This window comes from Monopterus albus, unplaced genomic scaffold, assembly GCF_001952655.1.
Source record: "Monopterus albus unplaced genomic scaffold, M_albus_1.0 scaffold10.1, whole genome shotgun sequence".
NCBI classification, from domain to species: Eukaryota; Metazoa; Chordata; class Actinopteri; order Synbranchiformes; family Synbranchidae; genus Monopterus; species Monopterus albus.
This window is the reverse complement of record NW_018127890.1, coordinates 1944976-1969543: the sequence shown is the minus strand read 5'-3', so window position 1 is coordinate 1969543 and position 24568 is coordinate 1944976. Positions and strand designations below refer to the sequence as shown.

At 40.5% G+C, this 24568-nt stretch overlaps 1 protein-coding gene across 5 annotated transcripts in view; it reads right to left on the bottom strand.

Moving 5' to 3' along the window:
- mdga1 (MAM domain containing glycosylphosphatidylinositol anchor 1) overlaps positions 1 to 24568 on the bottom strand; it is a 177489-nt gene that overhangs the window by 44097 nt on the left and 108824 nt on the right. For all 5 annotated transcript variants that reach the window (XM_020589876.1, XM_020589877.1, XM_020589878.1 and 2 more), the window contains 5 exons: positions 21776 to 21972; positions 19422 to 19554; positions 5343 to 5612; positions 3024 to 3353; positions 1833 to 2132 (listed from right to left, as the gene is read on the bottom strand). In XM_020589876.1, the coding sequence (XP_020445532.1) occupies positions 1833 to 2132; positions 3024 to 3353; positions 5343 to 5612; positions 19422 to 19554; positions 21776 to 21972 (1230 nt within the window). The remainder of the gene's footprint in view (positions 1 to 1832; positions 2133 to 3023; positions 3354 to 5342; positions 5613 to 19421; positions 19555 to 21775; positions 21973 to 24568) is intronic.

Genomic DNA, 24568 nt, shown 5'->3' with positions numbered 1-24568 from the left:
AGAAGAGAAGAGAAGAGAAGAGAAGAGAAGAGAAGAGAAGAGAAGAGAAGAGAAGAGAAGAGAAGAGAAGAGAAGAGAAGAGAAGAAGAGAAGAGAAGAGAAGAGAAGAGACTGATCACTGATTTTGGCTTGTACTTAAGAAGCATGTGAGGGTGCACATTCCCAACAGACCCAGTATTTGCAGATGAACGCTTACTTGCTTCTTCCTTTAAACAGGGGAAGGACATTTTAATAACTTTGTCTTCAAATTCATTAAAAACATTTAATGGCTGATTCTGTGCAGAATATATCACTTTAATTGCAATACCCACAGAAACACACAGTTCCCTCACACATTTGTTTGACTGGCCTATAATAAATGCAACAACAGCAGTGGTACCTTCTACTGTTTCTGTTTTCGCATCTTCATGTTTTTATATAATCTGGTAGGTTTGCTTTGATTAAAAGTAGCCTTTTTAACTTGACCTTGTGCACAGGGCACACAGGGACTGTGTTGAAAGGGCTGAAGTGAATAGTGAATTCCTGTTAACATAAATGTATTGTATAAAATCAGGCACTTATGCAATAACACACTGCTGTGCAAGAGAGCAGGCTTCAGCCTATACGGCACTTTAATGACTCATCTAACAGCATTTTAAACTAATCAGTGTTTTAAGTTTAAATAACCATGAACTGTGGTTTTATGATTCAACCCAGCTATAGATCTGTTTCTTTTTTTTGCTTTTTTTTTTTGCTCTGTTTTGCCAAATTTTTGTTACAAGAATCTGGGTAAAATATTGGGAAGTTGGAACGTGCTCAAAACCAGCAACTGCACAGCACGTAGCTTTGGGTGACCAGTGATTTCATGTGGTTCAGATAAATGTGGAGGTGTACAATGCCAATATTCTATGTGATAGTTTCCAGTAAAATCTAAAATAAATCCAGGCTGCACATTGGGCTTTCTCAGCTTGCGCACTTTCACTGTTGGTATGCAGATGTGCAAGAGTCAGAAGTGTTAGTACATTACAAGCATTGCAAAAGTAAGTTTACGCAGGTAACCACATGGGAAGGGAAAAGGTATTGAAATTATGTGTTAGCACAGCACATCCTATTCCCTTCTCAGAGGCCACAGCTGGGGGATTTTATAACAATAGACACCAATGATGTGCTCACAAAGGGGAAGGTGTAGGTTTAGAGAAAACAGCCTTCAAGCTGTAGATGTGTGTCCACGTTTTCTTCGCTCAGCCTTTTCATACTCTTTACATTACCATACACTTCCTTATCTATCTTTAGAGTATACAGTTCTGAGCAAAGTGTGAAGATTATGACATTACTGAGGGCGGTGCACAAGAAAAGCGCACTGCCTTAATGCATCTCAGATATTACCATAGCAACAAGGAAAGCTTTTTTTATGGGCTATAGAGGTCTACAAGAAGGTCCCAGAGCCTTTCATTGTTTCAGTTCATTACCTGTACCTGCTGGAATGCTTTCTTCTTCATTGCTTTATTGTACATGTTGCTAGTGTCTGCTGTATGTTCTGTAGATCTATTTTGTGTATTTTAGGTTTTATTTTCATTAATAATGCATTTTTATTTGTGCTGTGACATCACTACTACTACTACTACTACTACTACTACTACTGTTTGCTGCTACAGGGATTATTAAAGTTTCATATTATCCTGTCTATTCTTAGGTGTTGACAAGAAGCAATTATAAAAGCATTCACACTTGGACCTACTGCGTTTGCACGAAACTGCACTGCATGGGTGACACAAATAAGCCCAGCCTTCTACTGGTTGGTCTAAATGTTGTTGTTGTGGTATTTGGGTGACAGGAGTCTGATCCACACTTACACTGCACATTGAGCTGGACCTGTGCCTCTCTGCGTTTGATGTTAAGCCCATTGTACTGAGCGGTCTGGCACCGGTATGGCCCCATCATGTCCCGGCTGACGTTCTTTAGCCTCAAGCGGCCATCAGGTGTCTCCACCACGGCCATCCCCGATGGCATTAGCAGGTCCCTTTCTGCCCGCGACCAGAGAATAGGTGGACGTGGTTTCCCATCTAGCACTAAGCACACCAGCTCGGCGTTACCTCCTTCTCGCACATTGACCACCTGACCACCTGGTGGAACTGCTAGCACTGGAGGAGAGACTGCAAGGAAGGGAAAGGACATACTTCTATATAGCCTGAAACAAATTCAGTAATGGTTTGTAATGTACACTGAAGTGCTGCTACATAGGAAAACATTCTTATAGTTTTCATTTCAGTTGTGGCTTTACTAATGTGGAGGTAGATGAATCTGTGCTTAAATGCTTAAATACACAAGACAAGTACACTGCAATGGAGAAAAGGGTTTTGAATGAGCCAGGAGGAGGACAGGACTTTAAAATCACATTCTGTATGAACAGAGACACCACATAACAGAAAAGCTTATGAAAGAAACTTACATTTACAAGGCTAATTTTACTGGACAGTCACAGTTTCAATGCTAGAAAAGAACACTGAGAAACAGACAGAATGGTGTCTGAAGAGAATACTGTGCTAAGGTTGTCACCCCTGCTTGAATTTCAAAACTTCAAAAGACAGCACAAATGAAAGGAACACCGTTAATTCAGTGACTTTTGTTTTAGAAAAGACACTGGTTGTGCTCAAACTAATAAAACAAATTGTTTGTTCAAATTTATCCATACAGATTAGTATATAAAAAGGTATATACCTAAACTAGATACTGTATGATCTGTGTTTAGTATGTATTAAAGAGGAGAGAGTGAGGATGTGGCAAATTACAACACTACCAAAATGAAAGAGAGACCAACAAATCAATGAAGGCTGAAACAACTTCCTAAAACAACAATCTACCAAGTTCACCAAAGCTACAGTAATCGGCACATCAGTGCATGAACTGATTTACAGCCCAGTGGAACATATGGGCTTGTTACAGTATTGCTGGTCACCTGAAGTATTTTTCTTTAACCAGTGTGAGTTAGCTACTGTATTTCACATGAACTGACACACATTATGGAAAGAAAAGAAAAATCTTACCACTGTTCTGAGAGATGTTAACGTCCACACGAAGCTCTGGGACCCTGCTGCCTGGGAAGTTGGCCACACAGCTGTAGGTAGCCAAGTCTCTGAACTTCATGTCCACAATCTCCAAGCTGCTGGTGCCAGGTGCCATGTCTGGGTCGCTGCGCAGCAAGATCAGGTTGTCCGAGTTGAAAACAAGCGCACCGTTCTTGTACCAGGTGTAGTTGACTTTGTCCTGCGGGGTAGCATCGACATGGCACGACAACTTGAGGTCCCGACCCATTTGGATTGTCTCGCTGTCCTTGTTGGAGTCTGGTGTGATTTGGAAGGTCAAGTTGCTCATTGCTGTGCGTGGTGGTGGGGTGAAAAAGTAGAGAGAACAAAGGGTTTAATGTGTGGGACAGGGTGACCCATTGGTTGTAGTGAAGTCTTGGAGGGATCGTACCAGAAAAATATTGTCAACATTATCATTTAGAAATGTACTGGCTTGTAATTCACTAACAAATTCACTCACTCACAAACTCACATTAAACATAACCCACAAGGGGCACTATTTTATAGAGCAAATAAATTACTATGATCAAATAGCATAAATACCTGTCTTTACCAAATACATGTGTGTACAGGTGGACAAAAAGGGTCACCTCCAGAGCAGAAAGTACAAACGTGGCCTTAATACAGACACAGACCGGTTACTCATGCACCAGCCCATGTAGGTAGCATTAAAGTGACTGGAAAGTCCTGGCTGAGCTGCTGGTGCACTGAATGCTGTAAACTGGTGACCAGTCTGACTTATTGCTGACAGGCAACAATGACAATGTGCTTAATGATTATTTTTTACCTGTTAAAACGGCTTTGTCTTATTTGAAAGTTCTACTTTGACAGCACATATCTGTTTGTGACAGCAGTGAGGTTTGGAGAATACACACAGGTTCAATTTAAATCAAAGAAACTGAACATGTTTTAGGAAAGACATCAAAAAAAAGGAATGGAGAGATAAATGCGAGCAAGGGAGAATGAGAGAGTAAAAAGCAATTAAAAGAAAAAGTGTAGGGTTACTGGGGAAGATGAGTGTGTGAGGCACGAGGAGGGGGCATCGTGACAAAAGGAAAGCACAGAAAAAGGAAACTGAAGAAAGAAATAAACAGAGGAAGAAGCAAATTGGGAGGGAGGGAAAGACAAAAGGAGCCAGATACAGAGTAAAATAACAGGGGGGATAAGGAGGAGGGAAGAAACAATATCAAGGACAAAGAGTAACTGTCACACTGTCACATTTAATTTTCACTTTCAAAGGCTGCGTTTCCCCAACAGATTTTCATATTGAATACAAAACAGCGCTGTTTTGGGGAGAAACAGGCGGCGAGGAGGAGAGCAGAGCTTGATTTAAACTCCTCTCGAGCTTATTAACAAGATGCTTGGGTGAAGTCATGGATATGGGGCAGTGACCATATGGTTAACACAACCCTACAACTTTACATGGTTAGTGTGGAGATGCTGTGTGTATCCATGTGCCCGTGCAGCTGTGTTGTCTGCCTACCTGCAGACTTCTGTTTCTCATGTGTCTACGTGTGTGTGTCGGATTCACTGTCTTGCCACCTGTGCTGGTGTGACGATGCGTTCAGGACCATTAAGCTAAGAGGAGAAAGCCATCCAGCATATGTTCTCTACAGTGTTAACTAACAGAAGACACTGTCGCTAATTGCTTCCTCTCCAGTCTAACTAATTGGAGTGAATAAAGATGATTAAAGGGGGATAAAAATAGGCAGAGGGGAGGGAAAATGGAAGGCTTCTGTTTTAATGGCAGGGGAATTAGAAAAAGAACGATACTTAAACCGCAGATTTCTGTAACAGCGATAAACTGCTCCCATGTCACAGGCATGAATATATCTGCACATGAGGAATGGAAGGACAGCACATTTTTCATCTCCTGTATGGGGAATCATTTCAGTTTTAAGCTTTTGATTGAAAAATGCAGTTTGTTTAATCAAACTTAAGAATATTCAAATATTTCTCAGGTGTGTCTATTTGCTTTGTTTATGACTAATGTTTCAAAAATATGTTGTTTATCATCCTCTCAACAAAATGGAAGGAAAATTATTATAAAATAAATAAATCAACCAAATTTAAATTGCTGCTGGATCAACATATCATATATTTGAGCCAAGCATTTAGCACTCACACCATTCACTGGACAAAAAAACAAACAAACAAAAAAAAGACACCCATAAATACTATCCACCTTAAAACACCCCACTTCCCCAGTAAATCTCCCAGCTTATTATGTCCCTCTCTCCCCTGAGAACAAACACACACACACATACACGTCTTACTTACTCCTGACAACCAGATTGATGTTCTTGCGAGCGGGGTTGCCCACATTGTTGACAGCCGTGCAGTTGTAGAAGCCTGCGTCAGCTGGCGTGACGGCCCGCAGGGTCAGCGTCACCCCTCGAACTTGGGCGCTGAGGGGAAGGGGGCCGGGGTAACGTGACCACATCACAGTGGGGAGGGGGAAACCTGCAATCACCTCGCAGGTTAAAAGCACATCTTGGCCAGGATCCACCACCACGGTGTCATTGACTGACAGGCGGATCATTGGGGGAGCTGAAAGCAAGGAAGCAAAAGGAAAGGATTACATGTGTAAATCACTTCGTCTTGTGCTTTGTAACTGCTGTACAGGATTGGTGGATGCAGATGTTGAAGTCTCACAGTGTATATTGACTGTGTCTTTGCATTTGTCATGTTTAAATGCAAATAAAGGTATTTCAGTGAGGTTGCAGGACAGTTCAGGGGTTTTAAGTTCATGTAAAAGTGAGAATGGGAATGTGTGCTATGTTAACGCATATGCTAAAACCCTGGTGCATGTATGTGCATATACAAGTCCCACTCACTCATGAAGGTCATAGCTGGAGGTCATAGTTAAAGGTGGTGTTGTAGTGAACTAGATTCCATTCAGAGGTGTCTCTATATTGTCCTCCCCAGCTACATAATGAAAGGGTGAGAATATTAGGAACATCTCCAAATATTATATGTAGTCCAGTACAACACCGCCTTTAACTCTGACCTTAATAATAAACATATAATTGAATTTATACATTTATGATATTTTCTTCAAAAACAGACACATTTTGAGCTTCATAAACACAGATGCTAAGACAGAAGTGCATACGATTGTATGTGTACCTAATAAAGTGGCTGGTATATATATATATCAAAGGTATTTCATGCCCTGCTCCACTGCTCTCATATCGCCCATATCCTCTCCAAGCCACAGCATCCATTTCCTGTGACTGACCTAACAGGGACAGTACAGAATGACCCAAAATGCAACTGCGGGCGGGGGGGTACTCCCATTGCCAGACAAAGATCGATAGGACCCCAGTAGTTTCAAAATAAAAAAAGAACAGAGCAGTGGGAGCGAGGGGCACACGCAACACAGTACAGTCCTGAAAAACTGACAAGGAAGGAAAGAATAAGAGACAAGCTGAAGTGGGAGAGGAGGAAAGTGCAAAAAGAAAAGTAAAGGATATTAATCATGTAAGATGAGGCTTGGAAAGAAGAAAGCAATAAACACATCCATAGAACAGTGAACTGTTAACCACATGGGCTCATACAGTGTCACAATTACCAAACAAATGGTGAAAATAAAATGATTTTGATAGTTTGAAGCTTTACATCAGAAGAAACCAATAAGGCTGAGCCAGGACAACACAACCTGTGTGATCCCACTAGCTACAACTCCAGTACAGCAGGTTTAGTTGTTCACAAGCTCAGAACAATGACTCCAATGTAAAGCTAACATTGCTTTGTGTTTGCTGGATGTTTAAGCGCAGCCATATAACGTCTACAAGATAACATGTCAGGTCTGCTGCAGCTCTGCTCCTTAGAGGCCAGGAAGTTTAGTTTTTTAATGTATAGTTTTATTCAAATCTTTTATGAGGCATTTGCAGTAAGTAAACCAAATAAGTATGTTTTTAGCTAAACTATAATGAACACTGAAAAAAAAATTCTGTCAGGGCGCTGCTGGGAATTGTGGTTTAATTGCAGCTTCTCTTTGTAAAACAAGGCTCTGTAGTTAATATTGCACCATTTTACATGAAGCAGCCCACTGATGGTGAAATACTGATGTCATGTGGTGTACTGTCTAGTTCAATGTAAATCTGAGCTCTTTAGATCACATAGGTGGAAATCCTATCTACAACATGTTGTAATAGGTTTCTGCATATCTTGCCCTGGGGCACAAATGGGGTGACAAGAGGGTAACACTGAGAGAAATGAGTTTGTGACCAAAATGTCACTTGTTTAAATTCCTCGAGTGGGTGCAAAGATCTTTTTGGTGAAATAAAGCAGAAAGGTTTCTCCCTCCCTCCCTCATCAACAACTACAGTAAAAACACCCCGGGGCAAAGCAGCTCTACTGGAGCTGCTTCACTGGCCACGAGTTACTAACCTGTGGTTGTTTTGTTGAGTTCTCTGCTACAAATTTCTGTATGTGAGATAAAAGAAGGTCATTGTATTCTGTTAAAAAGTGTTCAGTCAACCTGTCACTTTGAAATATGTTTGTATTCTTTATTAAACTGCCATGGGACAGTAATTTAATATACTTTTAAAAAAAGCCAGGCTGTAAGAAATCATGCAGCAGGTGATAGCTACGTTGTTAAGCATATGGAGGCATAATGCCACATTACTCTGGTAGGAAAACACTTCCGGGGTTATTTAGAGCTAAAATAAAAGGAAACAAAACAACTGGCTCCTGAACTTGTAGCAGTTGTTTTACATAATTATTCTATATATTAATTCATTTGTATGACATATGCTCCTTGTTTGGAGAATTTATCTCCTCTGTCACAAAGACTAAAGAACATACATGTACAAACACATACTGTACATATGTTTGTTTTCTTCACACTGATTTACCTGGGGACTTTAACCCTACTTGCCTAACCTTTACCCTAACATTTAACCTAAAGCTAATCTTTCACCAAACTTAAACCAAGTCGTTACCCTAAAATTCAGTGATTTACAGTACATGGTGGAGGAAGGCGAGTCTCCACAGTGTGTGTGTGTGCAAACAGGTTTTGATCCCGACATTGTAATACCAGACACACACACACACAGTAAAGAGCTGGAGCTACAGCAGTAAACACCGATTTTATTTTCCAGTGTGAATTCATTCCAATTCAGTGGATGAAGAAAGATGAAAGAGACCTGCACTGTCTAATAGGTTTAGATGTTTGTAGCAAAAAAACAAATCCAACCTCGGAGTCAGAGCCACGTGAGCCACAGCATCCTGAGTAAAGAATTATCTGCAGCTGTCTGTCACCTCTTTCAACCACTAGCAAAACTTTCAATAATTTAAATCACAACAGTCACAAATTGAGTGTCTATTTGGGTCCTGACAGAGTTGGAGTCTTGCGGCTTGTTTGAGCTCAGGAGGCAGCTGAAAGGTGATCAGCTGCTGACCATGTGTGTTCTTGTAAGAAGGAACAAGAATTAAATAAACCATTTGCATCAATGTCTTTTCAACACTTTTAGGATTTGTATTATTCATCAATGCCTGGCTGAATGCTTCATAGTGGTTAAGGAAAACAAGTCGTGCTTTTTGAATCTATAATTAATGAAGAATTAGTGTTATGACTCTGACAACTAACATGTAGTCTAAATAACCTCATAAGTCAAATGTGATCAAGCTACAGTAAGAGAAGCTCCAAAACTACCGAGGAAAGCTGAGTTGTTGTTTTCCTATGACTGAAAAGATATTGTTACTTAAACATTAGTTCTTGTATAATGTATGTTAACTTAACTGTTGACACACCTATTGAGGATCCCCAAATGTTAAGCATATAAGCATGTAATATTGAGCTATTAAACTAAGCCATTAAATTCACGTTGGAGGCAGGAGAGAGTTAATCGCCAGTGAGAGAATCACCCCACACAGTGCAGGAAGCAATTCACTCCTCTAATAGACTTTATCCAGTACATCCTCTCGTCTAATCTCTTTTTTAACAGATTGCAATCACCATAATGAAAGAGGTGCACAGCGGCAAACTAGTTTACAGATACATGTTTCTACTAATACAAGCGTGTGCACAGAGGCACACAAAGAGACAAGCTTGTGCTCTCATAAATGGGTGGTGAAATGCGCAAGCAAAGACACACACATACTAATGGGATATCTCTTTAGCTAACCTCACCAGAGATGACTCTCAAGATGACAAGAAATTTCACTGGTGTAACAGCTGCAATCAGCACACAAATAGCACTGTCCATTCCCATCGTATCAAAGCAGAGCACCAGCAAAGCAAACCTCTGTGGTGCTAAAGGGCTTTCTAAGCATTAAACAATGGAAATGGTTTGCTTAGTCTTTTGTTGTCTTTTAAATACAGTTACAGTTCAATTAGGTTTGGGGGTATTATACTGTAGTGCAGCCCTGTATCCTGCATTAATCGATTAAGGCCACTTAATCTGCATGTTGCTCATGTGCCCAGTGGACTTGTGTCATATTTTTTTATGCCGGCCTTACACCAAAACAATTATTCAAGCAATTTCAATGTCAATTAACTGTGTCAGAATAAAATAATGAGAGTTTTGCAACAGTTGTGTTGCGCTCCTGTCATCTCAGTCATTTGGTATAAGATGGTGATCAGAGCTGTTTAATTCAGTCTTTTCTCGTCTTGGCGCTCTGATAAACTCAAACATATCGTAAGTCTTTAGACTTGGCTCATGCAAACAGTGACATCCATCCATCCATCCATTATCTCTACCGTTTATTCTTGAATAGGGCCACAGGGGGTTGGAGCCAATCCCAGCTGACACTGGGCAAGAGGTGGGGTCCACCCTGGACAGGTCGCCAGGGTCACAGGGCTGACATGTACACAAACAACCACACACACTCCTATGGGCAATTTAGAGTCACCAGTCAACCTAAGCTGCATGTCTTTGGACTGTGGGAGGAAGCTGGAGTACCCAGAGAGAACCCACACAGGCACAGGGAGAACATGCAGACTCCGCATAGAAAGGCCCCAGGTCAGCCAGGGCTCGAACCTGGAACCTTCTTGCTGTGAGGCGACAGCAGTGACCCGCTCTCACTCTCTCTCTAAAAGAAAATAAAATAAAAATACTGTATATACATATATAATAATGAAAAGTAATTTTCTTCGCCTGATAATTAGCTTATTAGAATTATGGTAAAATCTTTTATTCCTAAATGAAGCAGTTAAGGAGACAGGCAGCAGCTCTGGCATGTGTCACACTGTGATGGAAAATACTCAAGGTTCATACAAACTGAGGCTGTCCGATGCATAAATAACATCTTACCCCATGAGATAAGAACCACGTTTTTGTCCCACTACTGCATGTTATTCCCACTCAGCCTGTTCAAATGCTTTCTCCATGTCCAGACATCCATTCACTAATATGGTTGAGATTTGTCATGTGGAGCTTTGAACCCAGCAATGGCTACACACATAGTTGTGGACATACAGTATGTCTGATAATGATTCTTTTAGGAAAAAGATTGAGCAAACCTGGGAAGAATTCAAACCTATACTACCAAGTTGGTCAAACTAGCTAGGAAGAGAAGAGCTGTGTCTTCACTGATTACAGGCATGACATCAGCTCCAGTTATTTTACACTGAATAAAGCACCTGTGCGCTATACTTTCATAATAATGTCTTTCTTAACAAGCTTGATTATCACCCCGGTTTAGTCACCATAAAGCACACCATCACGCTGACCTTCTATCGTTAATGTTTTCTGAAGGGCTCTAGCAGTAATATAGCTAACAAAGAAACTACAAAAAAATAAATATCTAATCCCAAGAACAGAAGAGGGGAGAAGTATGCAGAGGAAGTCTGAGAAGAGAGAAAAAATAAGAGGGCGCACTTAGTGAAGCAAGAGGGGAGGAGCTGAGGATTTGTGAAATATAGCTTCAATTTCCTGGGGATGTGTGGGTGACGGTAACACTGGGATCAGCCAGCGCTCTTCCCAAAGTAATGGGATTTATGTGCAGCGCAGCAGTTTACAACCAGGTAACAAATGCCCCTCTCTCTATCCCTTCTCTCTCTCTTCCCTTGTCACCTCTGTATTTCTAATGTCTTTTTACCTTCCCCTGTCTCTGGTGGTCCTTACCCAGTTCTTCCTCCTATTTTTGTTCACTTTCAATGACTTGTTTCCATTCTCACTATCATGCTGCATCACCTGTTTCAAAATGAATTCAGCTATGAGGTAAAGGCAGAAGGGTTATTGGGGAAAATCAGCTGCAAACAGGAGAAATCAGAGAGCACTCTGCCAAGGCACAACACTCACTCACGCAATTGGGTCTCTTGTGAAAAATGAGATCCAGAACAACATGAAATGTGTTCTAAAATCCTTGATCAGGATCGAATCTGGATCATCTTCTAGGGTATGATACTATGCATCTTACTGGAAAATGTCAGGGTTCTGTCTTCATTACAGGCCAAGTTATGGCAGGAGATATGTTTTAAATGGGCTTTTCAATATTAGATCTAGATCCAGAATCTAGATCAGATGAAATGTGGTCTGGTGACAGACACTGCCACCCTACATACAGTATATGTGTTAAATTTCAAATGATAACCTTTGACAGAGATATGAATTTTCAAAATTTTTTCCCATGTTAAAGATGAGTGTTTTTGTGATTTTATTCATTATTTTTTCAACCTGGACCTTTTTCAGCCAAAAGCTAATCACTTCTAATGTCTGTACCAGCTATTCTGATGATCCCTCCAGCCGTTTGTCTGTAATCCTGCTAACCAACAAACAAACACACACACATAGAACAAAAATATTACATCCTTGGTGGAGGTAATAAAAGCATAAAGGTCTAAAAGATAGACTTGTGCCACTGACAGATGTTTGCTATTTGTGCCCAGGACCAGTGGTTGGCTCCACTATATCAGTCAAAAATATGGCGAAGTGGCAAGTTGGTTTAAGGGTTTAGTGTCAGGGCATGCAGACTGGTAATGGTCCACGGTGCCCCTGTGGATGCGCAGTAAATGTCAGTGTGGTGTGGTGAAAGATGGAGTTGCCTCATGTCTAGTCTCCAGAAGACAAGTATGAAGTCAATATCCCTTGGTAGTATTCTGATGCCACTGGGAAAAAGCACCTGCCCAAACTAATTTAAAATCGGCCAGTTTCACATTTAGCAACAATATCAAAACAACATCCTGAGTTGTGTGTGATTTGTCACTGGTTATAGCTCCTGCAGAGGTCTGCATGGTTGTTGGCATTTTCTTGCTGTAGTTTAAAGTTAGATTCTATAATGCGTAATTAGCTTTAATAGGTAAATTGCTCAAGACTGTGTGTATGCTCTTTTAATATCTCATAGACAGAAGTGATGTAATTGATACATTTATTCATATGTTTTAATGTGAACATAAACTTTTAAATGGAATTTGCCAGTGAGTGTTTTGTAGGTAAGAAGCTTTGCTGTGCACCATCTAGAAGAAAAGGGCAGAAGAGTAAAATCAGAAACATGTAAGAATTATATTAGAATTTTTTGAACGTCCCATTCTGCTTTTGAAGAAAAAAAAAATCAGATCCTTAAGCCTCTGTGGTTTGAATGTGTGACAGTACATTAAATCTAAACCTTGTCAACTGTGCTTGCACAGCAGTAGCAGCACTACCACCATGGGCATGTTTCACATGTTCTGCCTTTTACAGAGAGTTACCGTGCTAACAAGTGGTCTGAAAAATAATACCAAATAAATCTCTTGACATTCCTTTAAGCATCCATTACCCCCTTAGTTTGAATTTAAACCTATTTTACCCATGAAACAAAATGAAATTGTAAAAAGAAAGAAAGAAACACACGCAAAGGACCCAAGAGATGGAAAAGAAAACAGTAAAGATTGAAAAAGAGTATGAAGAAAAGTAAGTCATTATCATTATCAAAAAAAAAACAGGAAAGAAAATGTGACTAGGCAAGTGTGTGTGCGCACGTGTGTGTATTCTTTACTCTTTACAATATTGAGCCATCAGCATGTGTACGTCCCCATGTACACCCACAGTGGACGTGTGCCTGTGTTTGTTTATCTGGGTATTGATGCACATAGTATGTGCAGATCAACTATCTTTAAAGGACTTGCAAGCAGTGACTGCAGCTGAAAATATGCACCACAACAGGATGAAACAAACTGTTTGGTTATGCACAAACAACACAACTGTTTGATTGGCCATGTAACTGGAAAATGTGTTTGTGTGAAGACGACTGTTTTTACTCAAACACGATGTGTCATCTGACGCCAGGGCAGGCCTGCACCAGGACAGAGTTTACATGTGTAGATTGTGGCTGTAATGTTGCCAATTTAAATCCAAACCTGATTGGAAAATGTATGTGGTCCAGTGAAACTACATCAACAACAGCATCTTTAATTTGTGTAAATCTGTGAGAGCTCACTGCTGAAAACAGGCTACTCCTCCTTCAGAACTGAAAGTCTGAGATTTATAAAAATGTGTGCAATGACTTCACAAAAAATGATCATAGCAGACTAACAAGCAAACTGATTCTTGCCACTGGCATGGCCCCTGACTGGGCTGCATTTGAGACTAGTTAGGATATGACAGAGACGTTCACAGAACATAGAGCTGAGATGCTTTTTCTCTTCTTGCACATTTCTATGTAAATAAGCACATAAACAGTAAGTATTCTAATAGTGCAAGCAAATAACAGTGTTAAATAAATCTGCTGTTTTAGATTACGTTGGTGTGTCTTTCTTTCTCTGCATGTTTTTCTGATTCTTTCTCTTCCACATAAACATTCTCAGACCTACTGCACAGATGCAGTACAGTGCCCTACTATACCCCAGAGGTCTCTAGGGGAATTCACACAACAGGATCAGCCACCTATTGATCTAACTGTTTATATTACACACTCATATGACTCACATTATTGTGACAGAATATTGTAGTAAGAGTTAAAGCAATCGATAACAGACTGAACAACTCACCTATACTTCAGAGTAACTCGCTAACTCAGTCCACTTTAAACCAATGTGTGTGTGTGTGTATGATTCAGCTGCACAATGAAGAGTTTTCCAAGTTTGTGAAAGTCTCTGACATAGGATATATTAACTGTAAATTAGTAGCAGAGTGAGAGTTTTAAAAATTTCGCTTTTTTCCTTATTTTGTGCATTTTTCCCACTGTACTACTTCACCACAGTGATTTTACACACCCATGTATTGTCCTGACATCCGGGCGTTTCACTGTAGGCAGGGGCCCACTGCTAGAACATAATTGATTCAGATTAATAATTCGCCTTCTAGTAAAAGTTACTAGCTTCAAATGAAAAATAAAATGTTGCCCTATTTTCTTTCTATGTGTTCAGTGCTAAAACATGTGACTGTGTCATTAAGAGAAACAAAGCAGTTTTTCAAAAGACAATATCCAGCAGTGGTGTATGTGGCATCACGACAGATTCATTCCTTTGTGACATCTACATATTTATTTCTTCAAGCACATTTTCCTACTAATTGTAAACAAACACCACATGATAAAATCCAAAGTCGGCATTCAGCTACACTGGACGTCAGGCTCATTCATCTAATGTTCCACCCTCCCCACATGTCCCGTTCTTGTTCTGTGACCCCCTCTAACCCGTACTCCACCGTTTGTAATAATATGACAAGCTTCGGAGCCCGTGTTGTGTTTTATGGTGCAGGGGAAGAGGATTTGGCCGATGTGAGCAGTTTCTGCAGGCCAGAAGCCCCGTTCTGAAATCCCAGGCCAGGATTATGATATAAAAATCAATCAATCCCTGCGGTGAATCAGCAACGACGGCGTGACCTAGTTGGATGAATCTAATCTAAGCAGTGACTGGCACCACAAGGACAAAAGGAAGCTTAGTGGGGAATAACAAAGTACGCTCATTAGATAAACATTATGGAGGGTAAAAAACAGAAGCAACTCACTGTTTGTTTTCCAATTTACAGTCGCTCTCTTTCTGTGACCATCTGCTTCTCTCTGTCTTTGCCCCATGCATCCATTCCATTTTATCTGCTCTATATCTCCTTTGTAATTTTCTTTCTGTTCAGTGTTTCCTCGTAAGTCACTCCTGTCATTGCGATATTATTTTGGGAATGTGAGTCTAGAGATACAATTGTCTGAGATAACATCATTATACGTTGTCTGAATAGGGTTGTTATTTGTGTCTTGTAGCAGGATTTATTTAAACTCATAACCCTGTGTTACTTTATTCCCACTATATCTCGTTACTGTCTGAGATTGTTGTGGCTGTTGAATGCTTAAGCCCACCACTAATCAGCTAAACAGCTTAGCTTTGAATATAGTTGACTGTCAAAAATCGTTTAACTCAAATGATTTGCAATTCTTTACAGTATTAGATGAAAGTGTGGCAGAGCTCTTTGCAGTTTTTTTTTTAATTAATTCCATTTATATTTTCAAGTTCCAAAACACTGCTGTCTACCCTTTTCAGTTTTTATTCCCTCTGGTGAGACATCAAAAAGTATATTTTACTCAGGAGAATTCATTTTTGTTTTACATTTTATTAACGTGGCACATTCAAGTAAATTCTACTAGTACCAGTATGCAACAGCCAATACCTACTGTAGTACTGTGTGGTGTTTATTGTGTTTGCTGTTGCCTTGTTGAGGTGTTACACCATAATAGCTTTATTATTGGTTCAAAATGCTAAAATAAATGATCTGGATTATACAGCATTCATTCCTAAACTGGATACACCCGTATTTCAAAATAAAACATGCTCTGTGGAGTTTCCTTTCAAACAAATAGTTATGATTAAATTTTTTACTCACACAAAAACACTGAGTGTATCAAGCCCATGGACTGTGAAGTGTTTTTGTTTTTTCGGTCAGTCTACATTACTACATTACTTCCGTGTTCATTACACTGGCACAGAATGCATTTTCCCCATAAAGCATCACTGGCAAAGGAGTAGCTGTGAAATGATGAATCAGTTCTTCTGAGTGCCACAAAACTCAGGAATAATTTCTTTTATTATCAGAATTGGATTCACTGGGTCCAATGCAATTAGGAAAGTCTAAAAGAGCCTTGGTGGCACAGTGGAATGGTGGTTAGCGCTGTCGCCTCACAAGAAGGTTTTGGGTTTGAGCCTGCATGTCTGTCTACATGTCGGCCCTGTGATAGACCGGTGACCTGTCCAGGATGGACCCCACCTCTCACCCAATGTCAACTGAGATTGGCTCCAGCCCCCGCGACACTATTCAGGAATAAGCGGTATAGATAATGGATAGATAGCAGAGCCTCAAGATATTTTTATTTTACCCCATTTCTGTGTGTGGGGAACCAGCAGGAAGTCACTTGGCTTGGACAGTGGGTGTCTTAGGTGGAGAAAGAGGCTAGAGATCATGCTCTATGGGCTGAAAAATGCAGAACTGTGCTTAACATCCAGGTAATCGTTATGGCTGGAAGCCAGAATTATGAAGACTTTGCAGAATGCAACTTTTGTACTAATGAATCGGATGTTATCTTGTAATCTGGTATCCAGTTCTCCTTAAAACATCCATGGTGTGTTTCCTTGAGGTCTAACAAAAATGTTGTGTTTGCTTTCTCATTAATGATGTTAAACAGATCTTCTTCATCATCTTCCAGCTGCTCCCCATCCTCTGGGAGTCACCATAGTGAATCACTACAATCCATGCATGTGATGTGGCACAGGTTTTACATCTTCCTGATGAAACCCTCTGATTTTATCTGGGCTTGAGCGCAGCATGAAGAGTGCACTGGCCTGTGTAACCCCAGTAGCTGGTTGTAGCCATGGCACATGATATTCCCAGATGGTCCCCTATCCCAATACTAGCCAGGTTCAGTCTTGCTTAGCTTCTGAGATGGTGCACGGCCAGGGTGGTGTGGCTACTAATGGTGTCAAATAAACATAGTTAGATAATTATCACTAAAGAAAAGTTAAAAAAAACATAATGTGATAATAATTTTGGTCCTATGGCCCAGCATTACCTCATCCCATTAATTATATGAGCTCCGGGGAGCAGGCTAGGCAAAGGAGACAGGAGCGTGCGCACACACACACACACACACACACACGCAGAGCACTGTGTTTTCTACAACTCTGTGATGCTGTGAGGTCCAAACAGATTGGATGTTCTGGCAAGTCACTGAGCCCTTATGCCAGACACTTATTGTTGTGGCTGCTGTGTATCTGTGTGTGTGTGTGTGTGTGTGTGTTGTCTGAGCCATGGGGAATCAATCGATCTCAGTCACATGAGTCCAAGCGGGTGAAGGAAGAGGACGGAGAGTGAGTAACACCTATCACACATGCCAGGAACAGCAGCATTAAGTCTCAGTTTTTCTTTCCTACCTGTTGATTTCAAACATCCATCCATCCATTATCTATACTGCTTATTCCTGAATAGGGTCGCAGCTGACACTGGGTGAGAGGCAGGGTCCACCCTGGACAGGTCACCAGTCTATCACAGGGCAAACATGTAGACAAACAGCCACACTCACTCCTACGGGCAATTTAGAGTCTCCAGTCAACCTAAGCTGCATGTCTTTGGACTGAACCGAAGCAGGCACAGGGAGAACATGCAGACTCTGCACAGAAAGGCTCAGGGTCATCCGGGGCTCGAACCCAGAACTTTCTAACCACTGTGCCACCCTGATTTGTTATAATTCATGCAATGACCCAAAGGCCAAAGAGCCAGAAATGAGTTTGCTTCACACAGGTACCACTACTGAATGCCCTAGTATTTATTTAAATAAATTATAAAGGTGTAAAATATTTCTCTTTGATGTGTAGTAAGGTAGAGTATAAAGCAGTATGGAATGGAAATACAAGACTTCATATTTTTACTCATGCACAGTGCTGAGCTACATTCCACCACTGTATTTATACATGATCTTTTTGCTACAAATGAGAGAGCTAGTGCTGAAACTGCAGCATGAGCTACTACAGAAGCATGGACCAACCATAGTATGGCCATGTAATTGCCTTTTTCTGCCTTTTAAGTTTTTCTGTTTAGTAGCTTGCTCAAGGGAAAACTGATATCAAAGGAATAGTTTTACATTTTAGGAGGCACGCTTATTTTCTTTCTAACCGACAACTAAATGAGAAGATCAATATCTCTGTCATGTCAGTATGGTAAATTTGGAGCTACCACCCACGTTATGTGTAGGACTCTCTCAACAGCAATAAAAAAACTTGCAGTTTACACTCTTCCATATGTTTTAAACAAATTAAACAAATGAGAAAACATGTTCACTGACAGTGTATTAATAAGTGAGCATTAGAGGTGCTACTGAGTGTACGTGGACCAGCTTAATACTTAACCCACAGACATAAGAGTGGTATTGATCTTCTCTTCTCACTCTGGACAACAAAACAAATTAGCATATTCCCCAAAATGTCAAAAGAAACTGCTTGAAGAAAATATTAATTTTTCACTTTCACAACCAGTTAGGAATGTTTTAAAAAGTTATGCTTTGCTCATAATGCAGCTTTTCCCTATGTTAAAACAATCATTGCAAATTGTTATTTCCACATTTTCAGTGCATATTTGTTGAAGCCCTCTGACCATGAGAAAGACAGGATTATAGACAAGAAGCCCTGAACAGCCTTCTTATATTCAAATGGCTCTTGAGCATGTGGAAAACAAGCATAGCTGTTCATAGGAAGAATGTTTAGTTAAAAGGAAAGCAAAGTAACTAACAGTGGGTTTGGAAACAATTACTATAATATATAATGCTGCAATACACTTGATTGTCTAGCAAGAATTACCTACACACACGTGGGCTGGCTGACATTTACACAAGAAAAATGGAAAGAATAAGAGAAAATCAGCACAATAGAAAAATAACTTGAAAATACTGCACAAGCGTGGGGCTGTCCTTTGTCGTGTGCGAGTCTGGCTGTAACAAACCTGACAGGGTTGTCAATGGCAACAATGTCGACGTAAGTAACAGTGTTGTGGAGTAGCAATCGTGTGGAGATGGACAGAGCGGTGTAGAGTGAATTGGAGATAACAGGGAACGTGACAACTGAATTACAGCTGACGGCCCTGAGATGAGCTCTCAGCAAGAGAAAAACAAGACAGATAGACAGTGTGGTGTGCTGGGAGGCAGACGAGGAGAGCGAATATGAGTAGAGAGTCAGAGAGCAGAGGAGAAACCTTTAGAACGAAAGGAAGATGAGTAAGAGATTAAAGGAAGTGAGAAATTGAGAGGATGAAAGGACAATTGTACAAGTAAAGATGGGAGACATTTTAACAACCAGAGCAAGAGATTCCTGAGCCAAGACACAGCGAGCATGCAGGGAAAAGTCAGGCGAGATGAAAGAATCAAAGAAAGATGGTGCAAAAGTGCAAAAGACAAAGCAAAAAAAAAAAAAGCTGGTTTTTGTGAAGCATGTCTTCTGTGTGTTTCTGAAAAAAGGCTTACTGGTAGCATTCGTGAGCCTGAAGGTGACCGACTTATCTTCAATGTTGCACACGTTGCGGACAGACACCTGGCAGGTGTAATCAGCAAAGTCCTTGGGTCTTAGGTTTTTCAGCTTCAGCACCTTGGTCTCACCCTGTATGGGGCCAAACACACACATGAAAATACAACACTCTTAAAAATATATATACGTAATCACATAATCATTTAATGAGGTTAATATGAGAGACACATTTAAACAATAACTTAAACATAAATCTATTACTACCACATTGCCGCTTTAACCAATGTTTTGACCACACCAGGTCTTTGCTTAAAAGCGTGCAGTCATCCTCATTATTTTTTATTACACAACACATAACTTTATATCAACAAGAAAGCCCTAAGCTTTTTATTTTAGTGGTTTCTAAACTGGGTTGTAATCTTACATATAAGCTATTTCAATTTTTGATGAGCCGCGCAGTGATAAACAGGGTCAAAGACATAACACAGACACACACACACTGTGCTTGTATGTCTGACATACCCTGATAATGAACTGGAGCACCTCAGATCAACATATGGAGTAATATTGAACATTTAAATGGCTTTTGCATGCAACCATCAGGAAAACTCTTCTCCCTGACTATACATGAAACTATAACTATCTCAGCAGCTTCTCTGAGTCTCTCACACCACCGCCTTGCACATACAAAAGAAGCCACACATCTCTTTCAACACCACTGATGACTTTCAAGCTCATGAATCTGTCGGTGGAGTGCCACGGGTGACGGTCCTCTATCGGAACAATCATGTGACACTTAAAAAAAAGATGTAGGTGTGTTTGTTTATCTGTGCACATAGTTTCTTCTTTCACCATACAATTTAAGAAACTTCTAGTTTCTAAAACAGTACTGACAAAAGCCAAGCGACCTTTTGTTAAACCTCACCCACTGTATCTACTGTTGCTCTGCCTGTCAAACTTTTGATCTTGTATTAGTTTTTAAAGCACTGCATGCACCAGGTTACATCTCTGAACTCTCCTTTTCCACTTCCTGACCAATCACCAATCACATTCCACGCTCTCAGTTATAATTCTGAAGTGACAGACACTCACCTCCACAGATCTTTAAAACCTGACTATAAAGACCTACCTCTTTTCTTTGGTCTAATAGTCATCATGAAGACATGACTGACCACACTGTCTTTTATTGCTAACCAGTGATTTGTGTAATGTTGCTGTGTTTATAATTTTATCCAAGATAATCTATGCTTTTATCAGTTTACTTAATCCTCTTATTTAAGTCTGTTTTAGCTGATCATTCTTGTGTTTTGACTGTAATCATATATTGAATAATCCCATAACTTCATCTCTGAGTGGACCATTCAGACTTTTTTTTATTTACTAAAATGATATCTGTGTAAGTGTTTAATCATCTTTTTATCAGCTACAGTAGCTAATTAAGTTATTAGCTCCATCAGTTGGACTTTTATTTCATTCCAACATCACAGCTGAGATGCCTAGCCTGCTCTACACACCTGGACATTTGGAGATTTATTCTTTTTGCTTTTTTAAGCTGTATGCTTCACTTTTTCACAAGACACAAGGCTTTTAGGGTGCGGACTAATGTGTTTTGCAAGTGTGACAGTATCTCAAATAACAAGTTTGGCCAGGGCTAGCATAAATTTCAGATCCCATGAAAAGCAGGACAGAGCCACTAGTTACACTGACACTGAGGCTCTGATAGCGCACACAGGACCAGAATCCACACAGTGCTGAAATACTACACAGACGGTGGATGTGTTATGGTGAGCAGGGCTTTTTGTAACATAACCTGGAACTGCCACTGCTCCTTGGCCCTGGAAGTAATGCCTATGACTGCATCCTAGCACATAAACACACTGTTCAATTGCTTGCTTGCACATCAGCTCTTGTGTTTTTGATACTTCAGAGGGTAACAAAAAATGCCATGACCCTCAAAGAGCTTCAAATGCTGGGTATCATGCTTATGGTCGCCTCATGCACACTGCTTCAGCATGTGGAGAAATTCACAGCTTGACAGACCTACTGCGACAAGCTAAGATAAAAGCTATTGGATAAGTGCTGGGTTTAGTGGACAATCTTTTCATTTCCTATGACCCTCGAGTGCCTGGGTCACAGCCATGCCGCTCTAACAGCGTTCATGTAAACAGGGAATGTTCAACAGAAATAGTAGGAAATGGAATGAGATTTAGAATGAAAGACTTTTCTCAGGACAAGGGCAAAAGCTGAGAGGACACAATTCAGAGGGGAGAAATCTTGCGAGGCACTTCTTGAAGAGAAAAAGGGGCCATGACCACACACCTGGCTGTGTGTCTGTGCACGTGTTCATGTGTACCTGAGTGTAAAGGGGCTCGTATATGTCCACCCCATTGTCCTTGCTCTGTTCGATGAGCATGCTCCCACGTTTCCAAATGAATCTTGCGGGAGGGTTGGAGTTGACGGTGCAGCGCAGGAACACCGTCTTCTCCTGGTAGTAACTGCCACGCACGTCACTAATGGTCTGGTGCACGGTCAGAACTGGTGTGTCAAGGTCTGCATAACACAGCAAAGGAACAAAAAAAAGGATGAAGACTGCAGGGCAATATTACTGGTCATTACAAGAAGCTTGTTCATTAAGGTCTAATTCGCCACATACAAAAATTCACACAAACAAACCTCACGGTTCGGTGTTTTAAAAGCACAGATACGTCAGAGTATGTGTAGTTAAAATAGCCTATAGTTTGCATGATGTTGTTGCCTTTTCTGTACAAAACATTGGTGATATTATCGGTGACAGGGATGGGATCTGGACACAACTGTAAATAAGGGCAAACAAGAGCTGTTTGTTGGCCAAACTGCTCGCACACACTGACCAAAACCATCCAAACAGCTGCTTTTTGATCATAGCGTCTAACGAGCACAAATGTCCAAACAGTGTGTGCATAATGCCATTTCCTGCTGTAGCTGCGGCTCTCTCACACACTACATTTCTGTATATTTTTTCTGTCATTTTTGTTACTCGCCTCATTTCCCTGTGCATTTCCTTCATGGGAGTGTCTCCTCTCTTTTCCTCCAGTGGATACGACTTCTGCTGCTGTCAAAAGCTCGGAGGCTGCTCTCCCCTGGTTCCTGCCATCTCTCTTCTCTCCAAAACTCTCTGCCACTTTCACTCCTCATCACCGTCCCTGCCTCTCGATCCCCGCCTCCTTGCCTCTATCTCTTACAGGGCAGAGTTGTATGTATGTGTGTAATCCACATTCTTTGCAGTCTAATTGGAATGTTGCGGACTTCAAACATCATGGGGAGAATTTCTGGCAGCATCAGGGTAACCTTTTCATTTTACCTCTCTCCTTCCTTCTCAGGTCATCTTTTCCCTTCTCATTTCCTTTCTCCTGTCCCAACCCATCCCACCTGCTGTTCACTTAACAAGAAGGCCTGGTGCAAGCTATAGAAAAGAGGTGATATGTGAGCATAGCTACTATGTTCCTTGAGCATAGCAGGACCTATGTGATGGCGAAAGGATAGAGGTATTTGTTGTATTTGGGTTGGAGACAAACAGTGTGGAGATAAGGACACTTGATTTTTGAGTGTGCTGTTGTAAAGGGCACAGCTGTCACATGAGGGCTGTGTCACACACACAGGCACATGCACACACTCTCACATTTGGCCCCACATCACAGCATGTGCAGCCTCAGCATAACATCAGAGCACTTTTGTGGTTGGAAGGTAAGCGCTCCAGGACAGACTGGCAGATAAACACACACAGGCAACATGAACTCATTCAGGTGGCTCCAGACAAACAGGCATTGCATGAGATGACAACTTCTTTTTCAAATGAAAGGTGAGCCACAGGGTCATTGAAAAACTTACCAATTCATTAGATGGGATATCTTGCATACGTTAAACTATAGGAATTGAACAGTGAACGTCATAAGAGAGAGGGATGAGTCAGAAAGGGCACTGTACTGCAACACCCATAGCTGTTGAACATTCATCAAATCATATTCACAGTAATGTTATAACAAAAAATAAAAAGCAAAAATTTGTTTTGGAATAAGTTCCTGAAGGACCTTCGACTTCCCATTTCTGTGTATTCTTTTACATCTAAGTTTTCTGGCTTTGTATGTTGTGGCACATGTACAAAAAACAAACTAATACCTTGCAATGACCTTCATAACTGCTTTGAAATTCACTGAATAAAGTGATAAAGACAACATTATGCTAAACATTTCACAACCACTTGTGTCCAGATAGACTACACTTCAAACATTCATACACCCCAGAGGACAAATCCGACTGACTTTGGTGGACCACTACTGTTTCCTCTGGCAACACCAAGAAGTCAAGGTATTCATTTATTATATGAAACGTCTCAATCTATTAAATCATTTGGCACCACTGATTAATGACTGAATAACAACAGCAAATAATAATATACAGGCCTTGGTGTACTTTGTGTTTACTACTTAATAGCAATACTAAACTAAAATGGTCAGCATTGCTTAATTAGCTCTACCTGCAAAATACATGTTAGCATTGTGACTGTGAGCAGGCGTTAGCATGCAGATGTTAGATCAAGTGGCTCACATGTGCCACTAGTATGGCTGCAGATAAATCAATTTCTGTCCTGTCTGTGCTCAAACTGAACACTAAAGTGGACACTTGGACGTAGTTGAAGCATCCACTACTATATGCAGCTACAGTACATGGGATAGTATATATTTTTTAAATTAACTTACAGATGTATGTAGTGTATATCTTTACAAAGCATGATGAGTGTCATGCACTCAAAATAGTGCATTTACCCAAAATTCAGCACAGTGTGATGACAACTTCACATTCTCTATATTGTGAATTAGTTTAAATCTCATTTATATATGTTGTATCATAAAACAAAATTAATAGAACAGCCACTATTTGTGTGAAAAAAGCACTCAGCAGTTAAAAAAAATCTAATTTGAGTTTCATACACTGAGTCTGACCTGTCTAATGTAGTGAAACACTTCTGTGTAACTGTTATTTGAGATTTTCTTAGTGAATTTGGTGCGCTATGAGGTGCTCATCTAGTTCCACTCCTTATACAGTATCTCCTGATGGACAGTCATTTATAAAATGACAACCCACAGACTGGGACAAAAGGCTCAGCAGG